Source organism: Dendrobium catenatum, unplaced genomic scaffold (assembly GCF_001605985.2).
Source record: "Dendrobium catenatum unplaced genomic scaffold, ASM160598v2 fragScaff_scaffold_0, whole genome shotgun sequence".
NCBI classification, from domain to species: domain Eukaryota; kingdom Viridiplantae; phylum Streptophyta; class Magnoliopsida; order Asparagales; family Orchidaceae; genus Dendrobium; species Dendrobium catenatum.
The window spans coordinates 115,692-135,923 of NW_021318462.1; the positions used below are offsets into that span (position 1 = coordinate 115,692).

The 20,232-nt window shown below is 34.4% G+C and overlaps 1 protein-coding gene across 1 annotated transcript; it reads left to right on the plus strand.

The window, feature by feature from the left end:
- Window positions 1–12,182: 12,182 nt before the first annotated feature.
- LOC110094652 lies at window positions 12,183–18,993 on the plus strand. The gene is made up of 6 exons (XM_020819921.2): window positions 12,183–12,374; window positions 15,864–16,147; window positions 16,234–16,885; window positions 17,014–17,213; window positions 17,292–17,536; window positions 17,972–18,993. Exons 2-6 carry the CDS (start codon window positions 15,876–15,878, stop codon window positions 18,793–18,795), a joined length of 2,193 nt encoding a protein of 730 aa, XP_020675580.1. The 5' UTR covers window positions 12,183–12,374; window positions 15,864–15,875; the 3' UTR covers window positions 18,796–18,993.
- Window positions 18,994–20,232: the final 1,239 nt, after the last annotated feature.

Sequence of the window (20,232 nt, forward strand, 5' to 3'; positions counted from 1 at the left end):
TAGATCGTGTTGTTAACTGATGACTTGGTATGTCGAGTTGATAGTACTGTTAACTATCATTGCTAATCTATTTCTACAATTTCTCTTCTATTTATGTTGTTTGCTTTTCGTGGGTTCCATGCCTTCGTTGTTCCTTCAAGTTCGTGTGCTTTAGGGGTTGTTTGACAAAAGTAGGATTTAATTTTAGCAGGATTTAATAAACTCTATAAACCCAAGATTTAGTAAATCCTTGATATGTTAAATAATTAAAATTGTTAGGCAAAATAATTTTTAAATCAGCTTGTGAAAATGTTTTACTATGTAATCTAAGATTTAAGGCTATTAATTTATTTAAAATTAAATTTTAAGGCGTTATAAATTTAATTGTATGTTAAGTTCAAGTTACTTATTAATTTCAACTTTTATTAAAGTTAATTAGTTAGAATGATAAATAATTTAATTAGAAGTTAGGTTAATTATTAAATAATTTAGTTACTAATTATATTTTTATTTATCAAATTATTTATTTAGGTGTTGATTTAATAATTATTTGATATTTAGTCATATTAATAATTTTCTTATTAATTAGTTAAATTTTTTTTTAAAAATAATTAATTATTAAACTCAAACTCTTATTAATTATTTATTTAGAATTTAAAATATTATTTAATTAGTTTTGATTATTAATTTTATTATTAGTTATCTCGTTAATCATTTAAATATTATACTACTTATTAATTATTTAATTATTATTTATAATATTATATAATAATTATTTCTATTTAAAATTATATTAATTATTTTCTTAATATAACACTGAGAGGTCCTAAGTCTTGTATGAGAAAAGATTCCGCCATGCTATGATATGACAGCTGGACTTTTTGTCGGGCAAAGGAAAACTTGTGATGAGTGCTATATCCATTCAAGGTGAAGTAAGTCTCCGCTTGATCAATTTATGCACATAGCTTCTTGGTATCGACTGTTCCATCATATGTATGGCCATCAAGAGGTGGCTTGTGGAATGTTCAAGCAGCTGATCCGCCTAGCATTTTGCACAAGAGGTATGTATACAATCGCTGGAAGTGGCACAATTTGAGACAACACTAAGAATAATTTGTATAGAAGCTTCTAACATCACGTGATCACTTTGAGAGAAATTTTTGAGAAGTCGAAATCAACATAAAACTTATTGAATAATCATAACATGAATCTTTTAATACATTGTGTTAATGCTAGAGCATTTCTTAGAAGCGACGTGTTGTGTGGTCTGAATATAGTGAGAAGTGTGCAAGGACCAGTGTATTAATGCCCGAATATAGTGTTAAATAGGCAAGGATTCCCACATCATGGAAGAATGTGAGAAAATAAGCTAATACTATGAATAATATAATATAACATTATTCTAGAATTAGATGGTGGCATTTAATGAATTCTAAAAAAAAAATTTAAGAGTAAGATTCACGATCTTAAGATTTTGTCGGTGCATAAGAAAACTAATGTTATGTGGAAATATTAGCTTGTAATATTAAGAATATTGCAAAAGATTTGCTTGGAGTATAAAAAAACTTTTAATAGTAAAAATAATTGATGGTAGAATGAAAATGTGTAAGAAAAAAAATAAAAAATATGCGGCTATATTATAAAAATTAGTTTATATATAAAAATTTGAAAATTAGGAAAGATACAAAGTTTCTCATAAAGAGTTTAAGAAAGCAATATGCATGCAAAGAATTTAGCTTTTAATGATTTATATAATAGATTAGATATCAAAGAGGGTGAAAGATATATGTATAAACTAGCCAAATAAAGAGATAGAAGTAGTTAGGATTTAGTTTAAGTGAAGTGCATTAAGTATGAATATCAAAAAGTTTTTTTTAGAAGATGATACTTAACAAAGATGGATGAGATATTTTTCTAAGCTTCCTAATAAAGATTGTGAAAATATGATTGAATGTAATGACCTTAGCACTGATAAGGACATCCACAGGAGATTCTGGTGCATTTATCAAAGGAGGCATCGGAGATCGACAGCTACGATCATGAGCCTATATCTTTGACATATTTTATGTATTAGTTTATTTTTATTTCAATTTTTTCTATTTTACTCATATGGGTGGTTATTTGAAGTTGTATCCCTGAGGGCATTTTAGTCATTTTTTGTGTTGAGGCATATACATATGTCATCTCTATTGTATTTGGATGAAGATGATTAATGAAAAAAAATTTCAAATTTCTGTCTCCTATATTTTGGAGTTCTAGAAAGAGTGGTGAAGCCTTAGAGATGCCAACGAAGTACCTAACAGTCCACTAACGGGTGAGCTCTTAGTTTTCAATTTTTATTTTTTCCTTCCCCTTCTCCTCCCATACCTCGGCTGACCTCTCCCTCTCTTCCCAAATTGACAGCCCTCACACCCCCTACCCATCTCCCATAACTGACGACACCATATCCCCTTCCCTTTCTCACCACCCGTCGGCTCCCAATACCCAGCCCATCCCAACTGGAAACCCGCTAGGCTCCATCCACCAGCTGGACCCTTTCCCCATCACTTAAAGCCACCGGCTAGATCCTTCTCCCCCACCATAGCTGTCTGACACATAATTCCCTCCAAAATTTTTAATTCGAATCCACCATAAATGCTTTCTTAGTTTAGCCCCACTAATTTAGGGAGAGAATTAAATTCAAATTCAAGATATTTGAATTCAAACTCTTTTTAAATTCCTCTCCTTCAATTTAGGAAAACCCTAATTAACTTAAATCTAAAATTAATTTCAAATTTAAGTAAACAATCTCCTTAATTGCTTGGGCTCACCTCATTAATACCTAACCCCTCTCTCCCCCTTCTCTCCTTAGCTGGCCACCCCCTCCCCTCTATAATTAATTAGATACCATGAATTAAGGATCTAATTATTAAAAACCTCTACCCACTTTCCCTCCTAAGTCCCCAATTATTTCAAATTCAAATTTTAAATAAACATAGCCCTAATTATCCATTAAATCTAAAATTAATTTCAGATTTATTCATAATCTTCTTCCCCCACCAAACTCTAGAATTCAAGTCCCATCCTCATTCCCCTTCCTCACCCCCATTGCTTGGCCGAACCCCTATCCACCCCCTCCTCTCTCACTCTCAATTTTTTCTCTTTGGATAATCATGCATGGCCAACCCAGGCGTTGACCATGGGTTCATCTTTGACTCCCAAGGGCGAGTAGATGTCTTGAGATCCCTGTTCTTTGACATCAACATGGAGATTGACGTAATAGTTAAAGAGTATGTGGATTGAATACTATTTTCCCTATCAACCACCATCGATGACTTCTACCTTCCAACCTGGTGGCAAATCCTATATTCTCCACCTATTCCTCCTACTATGGCTAGCTTTCTCTTGGACGGTATTGTAAGCTCCCCCCTCCTTGTGGTGACCACATCGGTAATGCTGATATCTTTCTTCCGTAAAACCTAAAGAGAGCTTGAGTGAGGGAAACTTAAGGTGAATTATCTAAGTATTAAGCTGTCGATTTTTGTTAAGCACACTTGGTTTTACTTATATGTTCATTATTGTTTTGAATTGTCATGTATACAAAGCATGTATTATTGCCTAAGCAACTTTGTAACTAAGGATTCCTAAATCTATAATTATGAACTGTTAATATTTATATTGGTTAGTCAAGCAATTATTTTATTATTTCTGAGCAATTTCAATTCTGTTTCACATCATCTATGTATCAAATCATGGTAGGTTTAAGTTGCACGTGCTAGAACTCCTGTTAAGAACTTTACCTAACCATCTTTAATCATGATTAGCTTCATAACATCTCAATCATATTTATTTTCACATTATGTGTTTGTTGTCCTAACAATTTTAGCACCCATAACCAACTTTTGGAGTGTGATTTCCTTTGTCTTTGTGCTGTCCTTACACCCTAGGACCCCACATCCATTACCCACCCACCAATCTCACATGTGAGCTGAAGCCTAACAAGATATCCCATTATTTATTTTCACATTATGTGTTTGTTGTCCTAACAATTTCAGCACCCATAACCAACTTTTGGAGTGTGATTTCCTTTGTCTTTGTGCTGTCCTTACACCCTAGGACCCCACATCCATTACCCACCCACCAATCTCACATGTGAGCCAAAGTCTAGCAAGATATCCCATTATGAGCTTGCAATCCATAAATTCTTGCACCATATAATAAGTCATAATTATGTTTTCTCCTTATTAAAGTGAGATCCCTTACACCCAATCAGCATTAAGTATGACTTAGAGCTTCCCAATGGATCCGATAGGACTTCAAAAGAAGTTATATGACCTAGTTAATCTAGTGGGCTGTATAACTAAAACCATGAAGGAGAAATATGTTGACTCTCCACACTCTAGGTATGTGCCCTATTCGATCAGTCATGTTAGTCACAAGATTAACCATTATGCTTATTAACCTAGTCTTGAGCCCAAGCCACAACAACATCACTTAGAGTCACATAATCTTCTGCCCACCTTTGATGTTCCTCGTGTCACAACCCAACCCGACCAGGACATGTCCTATCGTGTTGAGCTGTGTCAGGTAAACCACAAAATCTAGTTTTGGAATTATTTCAGATTTTTTGCCGATATTCATTGAAATAATGATGAACCATAGAGCTACTAAAATATCCAAATACTAAACACTCATCCATAAAATTTCTTTCATTCATCAAAATAAATATATACACTATAGTGCATGGCTATATGCAAGAGCTACAGAACTGAAAGTTAAACTAGCCATGATTGTACAAAAATCAAAATAGCTAAATACATATGACCTCAGATCTGATCCTGAATAGCTACTCTGTAACCTCTTTCCCCTTACCATATCCTAAAAACTAAAAGTAAAACCACAGTGAGCTACAACAGCTCAGCAAGTCATACAAACCAATCTAAATTTTTAAATATTATTTTATCAAATATTTTACTAAATAATTATATAATAATTAAAAGCAGTTAATTATAGTTTAAATAAATCACTAAATTGAGAATCACAAAACTAGAAAATGTAATAAATGCATTGTAGTTATTCTATGATTCAGATAATAATACAGAATAAATAATTAAATTGGAATTCATATCATAGAGTAGTTTAGATCACATTTTCTAGACCCAGACAGAATCTCAAAGGATTCTAATCCCTTGTGACACCCTTTTTAATTATGCTTATAGCACTAGAATATATAAGATATCCCTATCTCAGATAGAATCTTAAAGGATTCTGACCTGTTATAATTCCCAGTAATTCCCTGACACAGACAAAATCTTAAAGAATTCTGGACTCTTATGACTCCCAACAGATATAATTTAATCACAATAATCACATAATAATAATTAAAGAGTAATTGAGTATGTATCAAAATGTCACAGTATTGTATAATAATAGACAACAAAAAATTCAACTAGGCAAAGATGCACATTTTCAAAAAATTATCAAATAACCAGGGATTGTGTAAAATAATATTTTAAGGTTTTTATTGTACTACAACACTAATTTTCAATATCCCGATAATTTTTTATTTGCTAAAAACCTCACAAATTTCAAAACACCTGGTGAAACATTTTCAAAAAATATTTAAAATGTGTATAATCGTAATCTCTACAACATATAAAAAGTTATGAGGTGAAAATTTTACCGGTGCAAAGTTATCCTCGTTTTCGTAACGGATTACAAAAATTTTAATCGAAATATTCGCCAAAAACTTTCACATTTTTAAATTAGATGGGCTATAATGTGCCTTATCTGAGTTCGAACCAACTTTCCATTAACTACGTGGAGGACAAAAAGACGAAGTCCCAAAAATAGATTTTCTATTCTCTCACATTCTTCTCTTTATTTCCTAAGCTGCTCTCTGTTTCTCAAACGAAGAAAATGGCAACTTAAATAATGGGATTATAGTATTTTAGATTTATTAATTAAAAGAATTATATAATAAATAATATTATAATTAATTTTCAATAAAAAAAAATTAAAGAAATTATTTTAGGGATTCTAAAAATTACATAAAAATATTCATAAATTAACAAATTTTATTTAGAAATTATGGTGAAATTGATTTGTAAAAACGGACCACCTAACGGTCCCAAAACCCCACTTGTAGCGATAGGTGTATTCTTAAGAAAATTTTGACAGTCAAAAATTATAAAAATAAAGGAAGTTAAAATACGACATCATAAATGTTCTGGAGAAGACAATTTATGATTTGGACTTCTCTATATCAACCAAAAAAAGAATCTTAAAAATTCAAAAGGTTTCACACCTTGGACCCTTACTACTTTAAGGAATGTGTTAGATAATTAGAAGAATATTTTGAATCATGTGATATTCCTAAGTCCCACTAGGTTAGCATTGCTAAGTCTCACTTGAACAGTTGTGCTCATCAATTTTGGATGAGGTTGGAAGATCATAAAGAATCTCGTGGTGAATACCCTACTTCTTTAGAAAGATATGATATGATAACTTAAATTAAAATATCTCCCCTCTGCTTTTAACCAACCATCTGATTTTAAGATTAGGTCACCCGCTATTTATCAAACTTTTGGGTACTGCATTCTCAAGAACCCTACAAATGAAAGTCAATCATACCTACCTTTTACACTCCAATCGAATATCATGACTCATAGTCCTCTCCAAGTGATAATTACTCATTTCCCTACCTCTGTAGCTACCCCTACACCTGTTCGACATACCCTCCCACTTAAGTATCTAATCAAGGAGTGGCCCCAATACCTAGTAATCTTCATCTGGAACACCACCTCGCCTCTTTTATTAGAACAAACTATGGACAGCACTATGGTCGAAACCACCCATCCCTTAATAACATTAGGGTTGTTGCCCCACTCTATAGTTCTTCACCTAACTTTGATGTCTGACCCTCTATTGGGTCTTCTGTTAGATCGATCCCATATGACTCCCCACTTGGGTCGACTCCTAACAATCCAGTCAACCTTGTCTGAGCACGCGTTCTCTCTGCATAGTGGATCCTGATTTACCTCACCTCATGGGTAATTTTACCACCTTTCAATCTAATGTAAATTATGAGGCTACCTAAGCTTTGTCCTCCCTAGTCTTTGACTCTGCAAGTGTAATTTTAACAAAAAATGCATTACAAAGAAAAAATCCTCTGAACCTAAAAATGAGTGCATCTATTTTATAGCTACTAATGATATCACTAATAATGAGGACTTCTTTAAGGATGAAACTGAATTGATTGAATTAGACTCCTTACATAACTTAAACTCTAATTTAGGAGATTTAGAACCTTTAAACACTAATACCTTAGCCCATCTTGATCATAATCACATCAAAGATATCCCTTTGGATAAGGTCTGTCTGGATAATATTAATTTGATATCAAAAGAAATGGATCTGACCTTGAGTACATTGAAATTAAATTTGGAAGATTATGATTTAATTATATCTCCTACTGAGTTGACTTCAAATAATTCTGATTTAATTTTGAATAATTCTTATGGTGATATGGATAATCTCGAGTTAGAAGTGATTCAATTGAATTTACTACGTGATTTAAATCCCGATTTAATTGACCCTGAATCTGAATGATTTTGAGCCTAATTTTAAAAACGAGCATCCTTTTATTTTATTAGAGTCTATTTTAGGAGTTGCTTCTTTAGATTTATATTTGAAAGAGTGTGTCTTTCTTGATTGGACTTTTCTCTCCATTTCTTGTACCGACTTTATTCTTTGAGAGAGTATTAGCCCATACTTTCATGTCACATCTCTAACTATTGTACCAACATATGTTCTAGACACTCTATCCCATTTTTTGAGTTCCATACCCGCTGGTGACTCTTTGGGCTGTCCAATTATGATTGTGAGTTAAGTCCCATCATCTTATCATATTCCAGATTCCTCCATTATACCCTCTATATTCTTGTCCTTCCTTGTTAAGGACCATCCCTATCCTATTTGGATAAATTTGTTGGATTACCCTGCTGCCCTAAGAGACTATCTATGACCCTAGCTGAAACTCCTTATGGAAATGCCCTTTTAGCTAAGGATGTCTTCATTGCTCCTCCTACACCGGTTCTCTTAAACATGAAAAATTTATGTCCTCTCATTTTTTGAATGATCCATCTTTATTCCTATCTATGTATGCTTATGAATCCGTATGTTTGTCTGTATTTTTTTAAGTCTATTTTCTTCCAAAATTTTCCTCGGTTTAAAACTTTTGTGTATGCCCACAATTCATGCCAATCGTCATGCACAAAGTTTCTTGCACCACATTATTCTAATATTATTTATCTTATTAAGTCTTGACTTTTGGACACATGAATTTCCATAAAATATGATCGCATATGCATCTCATCTCCAAGAATTGCACAATGAAATAAATAAAAGAATTAAACAAATCAATGATAATTATAAGCTTAATGCTGATCACAACAAAAGAATTAAAGAATTTAAAGTTGGTGATTTTGTGATAGTGCAGATTCGTCTGGAGCGGTTCGCCAAAGGAGCCGTTAAAAAGTTGCATTCTTGAAGCATGGGACCTTTTAAAATAATCTCCAAAATAATAAGTAATGCTTATGTGCTAGACCTTCCAAAAGATTTCAACATTAATCCTATGTTTAAATTGAAGATCTTGTAGCCTTTGAGGGACCAGAGTTTAACCCTACCAATCCATTATATAATGAGCCTTGTGTAAGCCCACCCAGTGAGAACCCCAACCTACCTCCACTTCCCAATTTGCCATATTTACTTAATGCGGAAAAGATTGAAGCAATACTTGATGATGAAATCATATCCACTAAAGAAGGTGGACACCAAAGATACTTAGTCCATTGGAATGGGTAACCAGAGACAGAGGATACATGAATTGATTGGGAGGAGCTACAGAGATTGGATCCAGACCTTTTAGAGCTCTATGAGAGTTCTCGAGACACCAACTCGACAGAGTCAAGTTTTCTCCCACCTGGGGAGAATGATAAGGACATCAATAGGAGATTATGGCGCATTTATCAAAGGAGGCATCAGAGATCAATGGCTACAATCAGGAGTCTATATATTTGACACATTTTATGTATTAGTTTATTTTTATTTCAATTTTTACTATTTAACCCGTATGGGTGGCTATTTGAAGTTATAGCCCTATGGGCATTTTAGTCATTGATTTTTTTTTATGTTGAGGCCTATATATAGGTCTTCTCTATTGTATTTGGATAATAATGATTAATTTTTTTTTTTTAAGATTTTTGTCTCCTACATTTTGGAGTTCTAGAGAGAGCAGTGAAGCCTTGAAGAGGCCAACAAAGTACCCAACAACCCACTAACGAGTGAGCTCTTGGTTTTTAATTTTTATTTTCTCCTTCCCTTTCTCCTCCCATACCCGCTGGCTGACCTCTCCCTCTCCTCCCAAACTGATAGCCCTCACACCCCCTACCCATCTCTCCTAACCAATGACACCATCTCCCCTCCCCCTTCCCACCATATGTTGGCTTCCAACACCCAGCCCAAGTTAATCGAAAACCTGCCAGGCTCCCAACATCTGCCAGCCCCTTTCCCCACCACCTAAAGCCGTTGGCCAGATCCTTCTCCCCCACTATAGCCATTGGCCCCATAATTCCCTCCAAAAACATTTGAATTCGAATCCACCTTAAATACTTTTTTTAATTTAGCCCCACTAATTTAGGGAGAGAATTAAATTCAAATTCAAAATATTTGAATTTCAAACTCTTCTTAAATCCCCCTCCTTCAATTTAGGAAAACCACAACTAACTTAAATCTGAAATTAATTTCAAATTTAAGTAATCAATCCCCTTAATTGCTTAGGCCCACCTCCTTAATACCTAACCCCTCTCTCCCCCTTCTCTCCTTGGCCAGCCACTCCCCCTCCCCTCTCTAATTAATTATATCCCATGAATTAAGGATCTACTTAATACAACCCTCTCCCCACTTTCCCTCATAATTTTTTAATTATTTCAAATTCAAATTTTAAATAAACATAGCCCTAATTACCCATTAAATATGAAATTAATTTTAAATTTAATCTTAATCTTCCTCCACCACCAAAATCTAGAATTCAAGTCCCATCCTCATTCCCCTTCCCCACCCCCATTGTTTGGTTGAACCTCTACTCGCCCCCCTCCTCTCTCACTCTCAATTATTCCTCTTTGGACAATCACGCATTGCTAACCCGGACGTTGACCCTGGGTTTGTCTTTGACTCCCAAGGGACGTAGATGTCTTGAGATCGCTGTTCTTTGACATCAACATGGAGATCGACACAATAGTTGAAGAGTACGTGGATTGAATACTATTTTCTCTATCAACCACCATCGATGACTTCAACCTTCCAATTCGATGGCAAATCCTACATCCTCCACCTACTCTGGCTAGCTTTCTCTTAGACGATATTGTAAGCTCCCCCCTCCTTGTGGTGACCACATCGGTAATGCTGATATCTTTCTTCTGCAAATCCTAAAGAGAGATTGAGTGAGGTCAAGGTGAATTATCTAAGTATTAACTTGTGAATTTTTGTTAAGCACACTTGATTATATATATATTTGTTATTATTTTGAATTGTCCTGTCTTCAAAGCATGTAATATTGCCTAAGCAATTTTGCAACTAAGAATTCCTAAATCTATAATCGTGAAACATTAATCTTTATATTGGCTACTCAAGTAATTATTTTATTATTTATAAGTAATTCTAATTCCGTTTCACATCAAGCACTCTAAAAAAATAAAGATTTTTATTTTTATCAGCGTATTACTAAAACTAAATTTAGAGATGCTATAAAGAAAATAAAGTGTGAGAAAAACATTGGACCTGAAGATATTCCAATAGAGATGTGAAAATGCTTAGGAGATGAAGGAATTTCTTGCTTTACTAAACTTTTTAATACTATTTTGAAGACTAAAAAGATGCCATATGTGTGGAGAATGAGTGTGTTGATTCATATCTTTAAAAATAAAGGTGATGCATAAGATTGTGCCAATTATAGAGGAATTAAGTTGATTTGTCATACTTTAAAACTATGGGAGAGAGTTATGGAGCATAGGTTACAACGCGATATTGATGTATCTCAAAATCAATTTAGATTCATGCCAGGTAGGGCTACTATGGAAGTATTTAAAGGATTGATGGAGAAGTATAGAGAGAATAAGGAGGATCTTCATATGATATTTATTGATTTAGAGAAAACATATGATAAAGTTCCAACAGAAGTACTATGGAGAGTTCTAAAAAAGAAAGGGGTTTTGTGTTCAAACACAAGGTGGTTTGACCAAGTATTTTCCAATTTAAGTTGAATTACATCAAGGATCAGCCTTAAGCACATATCTTTTGCTTTAGTCTTGGATGTTTTTATTAGAGATTTGCAAAAGGATGTTCCCTGGTCTATGCTTTTGCTGGCAATATTCCTCTTGTTGATAAAACTAAATAGGGAGTTGAAGGTAAACTTGAATTATGGAGGTCAATCTTAGAGTCTAAAGGTTTTCATTTGAGTAGATCTAAAACCTAATAAATGGAATATAATTTTAGTAGTAAAAGATCTAGTGGGGGGTTTGTGACTTTGAGTAATCAAATCATTAATAAGAGTATACGTTTTAGATATCTTGAGTCTATTGTTCAGAGTGATAGAAAAGTACTACTCAAACTTAAGGGAAAATTCTATAAGATGATGGTTAGACTTGCAATGCTTTATGGCACAGAATATTTGCCCTTAAAAGAGAAGCATAATATTAAGTTAAGATTTTTAGAGACGAGGATACTCAGGTGGATGAGTGACTTTAGTCTTAGAGATAGGATATAAAACAAGCATATACGTGAAAAGGTTGGGGTAGCTTCAGTGGCAGATAAGATTAGAGAGAGTTACCTTAGATATTTTGGTAATATAAAACGGCGGCCTTCTGATGACTCTGTTAGAAAAGTATATGCATTAGATTTAACCTATGTTAAGAAAGATAGAGACAGACCTAAAAAGACTTGATTAGAAAATATCAGAAATAATATTTCTTTATTAGATCTAAATGAGAATTTTACTCATAACAGAAGACAATGGAGAAAAAATATTCATATAGTCCACCCCATATAATGTGATAAAGGCTTGATATTATTGTTGTTGTTATAATCTCTCTCTCTATATTAGTTAAATAATTTATTTTAATTTTTAATTAGTAGTTATTTAATTAATCTAGGGTTTTGCATTTTATCTTTCCCATTTCCTCGTTACTGTTGCTTTTGCTCGTCGCCATTTCTCCGTGTCTGCTTCGGCCTCGCGTACTTCGCATAAACTTTGAAGACATGGCGCGAAATAGTGCGTTCAAAGAGTCGCCCAAGAAGCTCCTTCGCCTCTTTTGACGACGTCGGATCGGAAGTCCCGACGGGAGCCGCTCGCTGCGAAGGTAACTATCTTTATCCTTTTCGCGCGCTTCTTCGGCCAAATCGTCATAGAGTAAATCCGGGATTTACGGAAAAAAAAAGAGAGGGAAATGGAGGATTTATTCCGTCGTGAGATTTAGCGGGCGCTCAAATCCCGTTTGGCAGGATTTAGCATAAATCCTGTTGCCAAACAGACACTCAGTGTGAAGTAGAGTTCCTAAAGAGTCGCTAATGGAAGCTGCTATGCCCCATTGACAACGTCGTTTCTGTCGAGTTCGAAGTCACGACGGGAGCTTGCCGCGAATTTAACGATCTCTCACCCCTTTCGCTCGCCTCTTCGGCTAAATCCCGTAAATTCGCCTAATTATCGGTTTTGCTAAATCCGGGATTTAGAGTAAAAATATCCTTCTAATGTTGTTTGTATTGGAGCTTGATTACAATCGTATGATTATTTGTGACTCAAGATGGATCAAGATTTATTCTAAGAAGAATATACAGAGGGGTGGGGTGGGATAGGTGGGGGGTTTGTGTTAACTTTTGATTAGAGTACAGGGATGGAGATAAGCGGAGAGAAATGGAGAGAACATGAAGGGAAGAAAAGGCTAAAGTCGGGCAAGTTAGGGGCTACTGGATCCGCTTCAAAAGAGAACTGAACAGGCTAGATAACAACTCTCTTAATATATACAAGTTCTTAGTGCGTAGGATGATATATTGGTGTGCATTAACTATGTTAAGTTATTAAATCTATGTAACTTATTACATGTTATATGCTAAATAATAACTCTCTTAATATATACAAGTTATATTAATGATTTGGAAACTAGTGTTCAGGTTATTTATCAAAAAGCATAAAGAGAAAATAAATATTCTACATGCAGCTTTTATTGAACTTGAGAAAGCATATGATTTAGTACTATTTGAATTAATTTGTGGTGCATTAAGGAAAATTTGTGCAAAATGTATGTTGAAGTTATTGAAGATATGTAAGACACTTTGACTAGCCCTAGTTGTTGTAGAGTTTAAAAGGTTTTTTATCATAGTAGATTTAATTAAGAATCAACTTGGAGTTTGTTCCTTTTTTATTTAGTTATGAAGATGCTTGTAAATAATTTTTAAAGCGAGGCATCATAGTCTATATCATTCGTAAATTTTAGTTCTTGTTGGTGAGATCTCCGCAAGCACAAGTTGAAAGTTAGGACAATGAAAGAATTTTTTATTATAGGGCTTATGATTAATGGTGCAAAGGTTGAGTATATTTCATAAACTTAAAAAATGCTTGTCTTATCAAATTACCTATCAAACTATGGAAATATTTAACAAAAAAAATAATATGAGCTTTTAGCGGATGTGAAATTGATAAATTATGATTATATCTTTAGAGGAACTATATTGTTGATAAGTTTAAGCATAATTGATTTGTTATATGGATAAATGAGGATGCATTAGATGATTTAATTTTTGGAGTTAATTCGTGGTAGTTTAAATGTAGGCATACGATTCTGAAAGAGAATATGGTGGAGGCTTGAATGTAAATTTTATAAACCTTCAAGTAAATGGCTATGCTATATATAATTATTGGCAATTAAGAACTCACTTATGGCCAAGTTGAGAAGAAATGTGAATGTTAAGATGGAATGAGGTAAAGCTTGGAAGGATTGTTGAGAAACAATTGCATGAGAGGCATCACAGTAGCAACCATTGAAGAGCATTGAAGATAACATATTGAAAATTGACTTAGGTAGTTTAGACATGTACAATAAAGAAAAGAGTATGCAACAATAATAACAACAACAATCCTTTATTCCACTACATGGGGTCGGGTACATGAATCTTTTTTTCCCGTTGTGTTCGATTAAGAGTTAAATTCTTATTTAAATATGATTACAAAAGGTTATTTAAAATTGACTTAGGTTGTTTAGATATATATAATAAAGAATAGAGGATGCCATGATAACAACAAGACTTTATTCCACGATGTGAGGTCGGTTACGTGAATATATGTTCTCCATTGTGTTCAATTAAGAGTTAAATTCTCTTTTAAATATACTAAAAATTATTTTTAATATTTTCTAATCAAGTCTTTTTAGGTCTATCTCGACATTTCTTAACATAGGACGTATCTAATACATCTATTCTCCTAACAGTGTCATCAGAAGGCTGACGTTTTTTTGTGACCAAACCATTTAAGATGATTCTCTTTAATCTTATCTGCCCCTAGAGCTACTCCAAACTTTTGGTGTGGTTGCAGTTTTTCATAAAGGTAATTATAAAAGTATCGTGGACACCGTAATCTTTTGGTTGGTGAAATAGTTGGAAAGCAGCTTTTTTCAGCCACTATTCTCAAGTGAAAATGCTTGTAAAATGTAGTTTTCCATCTCAAAAATTTTTAAAAGATGGTAGATAAATATAAATGTTCTAGCAGTCTAAAAAACAAACTTGTGATAAAGCTGCCCCAATCATACCTTGAAATTAGTAAGGATAGAGCTTGTGCAAAATAGATTCATGCAAAATAAATCTAATATTTCAAGTAGTACTAAAAAAGTAATAATAAATAATTGAGCATTAGGATCCATAAAGAAGACCCCAAATATGGCTAAGAATAGACATTATTGCTTGGATGTAGGATATGAAATGGATGGAAGTTAGCTTAATATAAACCAACCTAAAGAATATAGATTCTGATTTCTTAATTTTAAGCTTAGGGCTGATAGTTAAAGTCAAAACCTTTTCTTTTCATATGTTCTTATTCACATGGGTACTAATACATCAAATTTCTATTTGCATGAGGCTTATGAATTTTGGCATTTTGGTTATTTTGTTGGTTTTTGGTTGAGTAAACATAAGTTACGTGATAGACCGGTCCCTCCTGGACTGGCCTTCACATACAAATAGGTGGAACAAGAGTTCCAACCCCGCCCGAGTGGAAATCCCGACTGCATGAAGTGTCGCCTCTTTTGGGGTGGGGCTTAAGAGGATTTTGCAAAGGGAAGATGGGGGTGGCTAGGAGGGAAAATTCAAATAGAGGGCTATTTTGGGTATTTGCTGAACATTGTATGCTTTAAGTAGTTTCTTCTCATAGGGTTAAGGTTATGTCTTGCTTGCTGAATTTAGATTGTTCTTAGGTTGATTGGGCTCTAGCTGGCGGCTATGGATTTGGGAGAGTCGGATCTTCTTCTCCAATTGAAGATCCATTGTATCTTGTTTGTTTTCCTTCCATACATCATCAATTAAAAAGGTTTTCTTTGTTAGTCCTCATAATTCTTCTTGTAGATTATGCTTGGGATTTCTGAAATTACAATTCAACCAAGGATTCTTTGATTTCTGCAAATACTTCCTATCAGTATGATACTTGTATATCCATATACCATATATATTCAATTTGTGGATACTAAGGATACTTTCTTAAAGCATCCCACTGTTTTTTGGAATATGATTCACATTACATGTTATATAAAGTTTTAATTACAATTTAATTGGTTACTTAATCCCTCTTGTGTCTTCCTATTGGACAGCTAGAATAGCAGATGGAGGTTAAGGATTCAATAGATGATATCCCAGTTCAAGATCCTCCAGATGAAGAGTTCTCGGCAGCTGATCTAACATGGACAAAATTTGGGACTACGGAGCATCATATTGTTGATGTAGCTCTTATACCTTATGACCGAGTGGAGGTCTTTATAAGTGGGGAAAGTTCTAATGCAGAGTGTCCCACAAGATTTCACATAGCAAGGAGTAGGAAAAGAGAGGTGGATGGGCTGAAAAACTACAAAAGTGACGAATACCTGCAACATAGGCTGTGAGTTATTTCTTTTAGTGCTATATATGTGCTGTTTATTTTGTGTGACATACTCTTTTATGGCTTTCTAATAATGTTCCTTGTAGTTATTGGTGTTCTTTTGGCCCAGAGAATTATGGAGCGGGAGGAACCATTTTACCAAGCCGAAAATACAGGCTCAATACACGTAACCGTGCTGCTCGACCACAATCCATGCGTGGCTGCACTTGTCGTTTTGCAGTCAAACGTCTGTATGCTAGACCTTCACTTGCGCTAATAATTTATCATGAGAGGCGGCATGTTAACAAGTCTGGGTTCATATGTCATGGACCGCTTGACAGAGATGCTATTGGCCCTAGAGCCAAGAGAATTCCTTACATATGTAGCGAAATACAACAGCAGACAATGTCCTTAATCTATCTTGGTATCCCAGAGGAGAATGTTTTGAAAACACATCTGGAAGGAATCCAGCGGTATTGTGGTTCAGATGCTAGAGTTAACAATTTTGCATCACAATATGTCCAAAAGTTGGGCATGATTGTTAAAAGGTCTACTCATGAATTAGACTTGGATGATCAAGCTAGCATGCGAATTTGGGCTGAAAGGAATAAGAAGTCTGTGTTCTTTTATCAGGACTCTTCAGATACAGATCCTTTCATTTTAGGAATTCAAACAGAATGGCAACTGCAACAAATGATTCGGTTCAGTCATCATAGCCTTCTTGCATGTGATTCCTCATTTGGCATTCACAAGCTCAAGGTATCTGCGTCAATCCCATTTTTTCTAAAGATGTAACACTTTCTTGCTTTTGGTTTCTCTACGTACATCTTGAACGATATTTAATAGGGCAGATGTAATAATTGTTTCTGTTTCTGTATATTTTTCAGTATCCGTTGTATACACTCCTTGCATTTGACTCGAGACATCATGCTCTTCCAGTTGCATGGGTCATTACTCGAACTATAACAAAGCAGGATGTTTCTAAATGGATGAAAGCACTTGTAGATAGAATTTATACCGTTGACTTGACTTGGAAGATCATTGGTTTTATAATTGATGACCCAGCCATAGAGTTTGAAACAATCAGGTAAGTTTTTTTGCTTCTTTTTTTGTTTTGTTTTACTATTATTGCAAACCACTTCTTAATCTTGTTGGCTGTCTTTAGAGATATATTTAGCTGTCCAATGCTTTTCTCCTTGTGGCGTGTCCGCCGATCATGGCTTAAGAATGTCATCAACAAATGCAGTAACATAGAAGTCCAACGGGAGATGTTCAAATGTCTGGGGAAAATTATTTACAGCATCTGGAATGGAACAAACTACATGATTGCCCTTGAAGAACTACTAAAGGATTTTGTTGATCAAACTGCATTCATGAAGTATTTCAAATCATGTTGGGTGCCAAAGATTGGTAATAATCCATTACCTTTATCAGTTTTAATTATTTTTTGTCTTCTACATCTATGTGGAAAATTGGGAGAAAGGTGAATTCTATGTAAACTCAGAACAAAACAGACAGCAAATAGAAAAGAAAATCATCCATAAAAAACACATTATGTGGCTTCACTCAACTATTGACTACGTCTTGTTTCCACCGCTACAGATTTTACTATTAATTGAGGAGAACTACAGCCTAATTTTTTAGATGCAAAAAAAAAACATCACCCCCATCGGCCCATCCTTTAGAAAAAAATTAGGACTGCTGAAGTATAATAAAATTATCAAAACATCCTTAATGATATAATTGCAAATATTAGATAACTTTCTCCGGGATGCTTTTTTGGGGCAGAAGTTAGGCTCCATCTTTTTCATCCATGCGGAACTCATTCATTACTTTTCTTACTAGAGATGTGGCTTATGGCTATGAAGAGTCTTCCACTGGCCAGCCAGGAATCATGTGGAGCCATTGAGGCTTATCATGTCAAACTGAAGCTCAAAATATATGAGGATTCACAACTCGATGCGCTTGAACGTGTGGACTGGTTAGTACACAAGCTTACAATGGAGATACATTCTGGTTACTGGCTTGATGTTTATGCAGATGAAAGCGGATCTTTCCCTGCTGTAAAAGAAGAGTATATCTCTTCCACATCATGGCACAGGGCATTGCAGATTCCTGATGATTCTGTTATATTTGATGATAAAGATCGCCTCTTTGCAAAGGTTGTTAGTCAGAAGGATAACAATCTCACACGCATGGTGTGGAATCCGGGCTCAGAATTTGCCTTTTGTGATTGTTCGTGGTCTATTGAAGGGAATATTTGCAAGCATGTGATAAAGGTCAACATGCTTTGCGAAAGTAAAGAGGATTATCCTCCATCATTATCACACCAAGCATTTCAGCAACTTCTTGTTGATATTTGGAGAAAACCCATGGACGACTCGATTGAACTCGACCAATCTCTTGCTTGGGTAACACAAATGCATGAGAAGATTCAGAGACTCGTGGAACTTACAACTTCTAGTAATATTGCGACTGTGACTAACAACTTGCCCTTAAAGTGGGTTGGTAGAAGAGGAAGAACATTTGTTGGTAAGCCTGGAGAAGGTACTCTTGCTCTTCCTCCTATCTCCAGAAATAGTGTAAAAAGAAAGATAGTTTCTAAGAAAAAGAATCGAAAACGAAAACGGCTAAGAACACTATTGAATAATCAAGCTACAGTTAGCTAGTTTGATGCATTTTATTAGTTGTGAAATTGGAATTATCTTCACCTTTCCATGTTTGTAAATTCTTCACTATTTACAGCACTAAGCTCTTTGTTGGCATGATATTCTTTTTACTTATTTGTTATACCTCCAATTTTCTTGTATATTGTATTTCAATTGTTTAAATTCTAAGATAAAGTCTTCTTTCGAAGATTCTCAAATTTCATTTTGTTGATTATTTCTACTTAGTGTTGCCGATTGCATAAATTTTGAGGGCATTACTCAAATAAATCTATTGAAAAGGTTCTTAAGGTTTAGATCCCTAACATTAATAGGGGTATGTCATTTAATAAAATGATTTAAATTCAGATATTGATGAGTTTCCTTTAAAGACTGTCAACTTAATGAAGGTGGTCAATTTTTCTATAGCTAAGTCGATAAATCTTTATCAATAGTGCAGAGATTGCTCTGAAACTGAATTCACCATAAAACAGTGCTTTACAACAGACATGAAGTATTATGTTGGTTAAGTATTTGATGGTATAGATGAATTATGTAAGTTTTTAGGCTGCTAAGTACATTTTTTGTTTAATGTTAAGTTTGCTGAAAACAATAAGTCTATTAATGCTTTGTCTTTGTGATACATATTGATGGACGTTGCATGTATCTGTTTTTTCAAGATGACATCACATTCCAAGGCATTGGTTAGTAAGTATGATTCTTTGGTTGATTAAGGCAATAAACAAATGTGCTCATCTAAAGAGATTGTTACTCAGAATCAAAGATGGTTGTATAGAATGGTGTTGAATGAGAATAGGTGGTAAGTTGGTGGATGAATAGGCTATGATAGGGAGGTGACTGAGAGCTAGAATATTTGTAAGGAAATAAATTATTGTTGGGATTTTGTTAGACCGGTCCATTTGATGGGTCCAGCCGGTCTGACAGGACCGGCTTACGCGAATAGAGGCGGATATTTCGGCCTCCTGTACGAGACGAACGCACACCCGGGCATGCATGAGCTATTTAGGAAGGATTTTTGAGGGAGTTAGGAGGGAAATTTGAATGTAGGGACTATTTAGGGATTTCTTTTTGATTTGTATGCATTAAATAGTTTGTTTTAGGGTTAGGGCATCTTGAATTTGGCTGAAATTTGAGATATCATAGGTTTCTTTGGGCTCTAGCGGCGTCTAGAGATTTGGGAGAGATGGATCCTCTCGAATAGAGGATCAATTGCATCTTGTTATTTTCTTCCATAGTTTGTTTTCTTGCAATAGAATTAATATTTTTCATTAGTTTTTTATTGGAATCATGGAGATTTCTCGCTGTTTTTGCTCTCTTGATAGGATTTACTTGAAATCTTCAAGTGTTTTTCTATCATATTTTGAGTAGAAAATAGTGGAGAGGAGGGGGATAAAGGAGATGAGATATAATGGTCTTCACAAAGGTCATCGTGGTTGGTTT

Coding starts and splice junctions, on each gene's coding strand:
- LOC110094652 (XM_020819921.2), top strand. CDS start 15,876: ATGGAGGTTAAGGATTCAATAGATGATATCCCAGTTCAAGATCCTCCA. Junction 16,148..16,233: donor GAATACCTGCAACATAGGCT/GTGAGTTATTTC, acceptor TGTTCCTTGTAG/TTATTGGTGTTCTTTTGGCC. Junction 17,537..17,971: donor ATGTTGGGTGCCAAAGATTG/GTAATAATCCAT, acceptor TTTTCTTACTAG/AGATGTGGCTTATGGCTATG.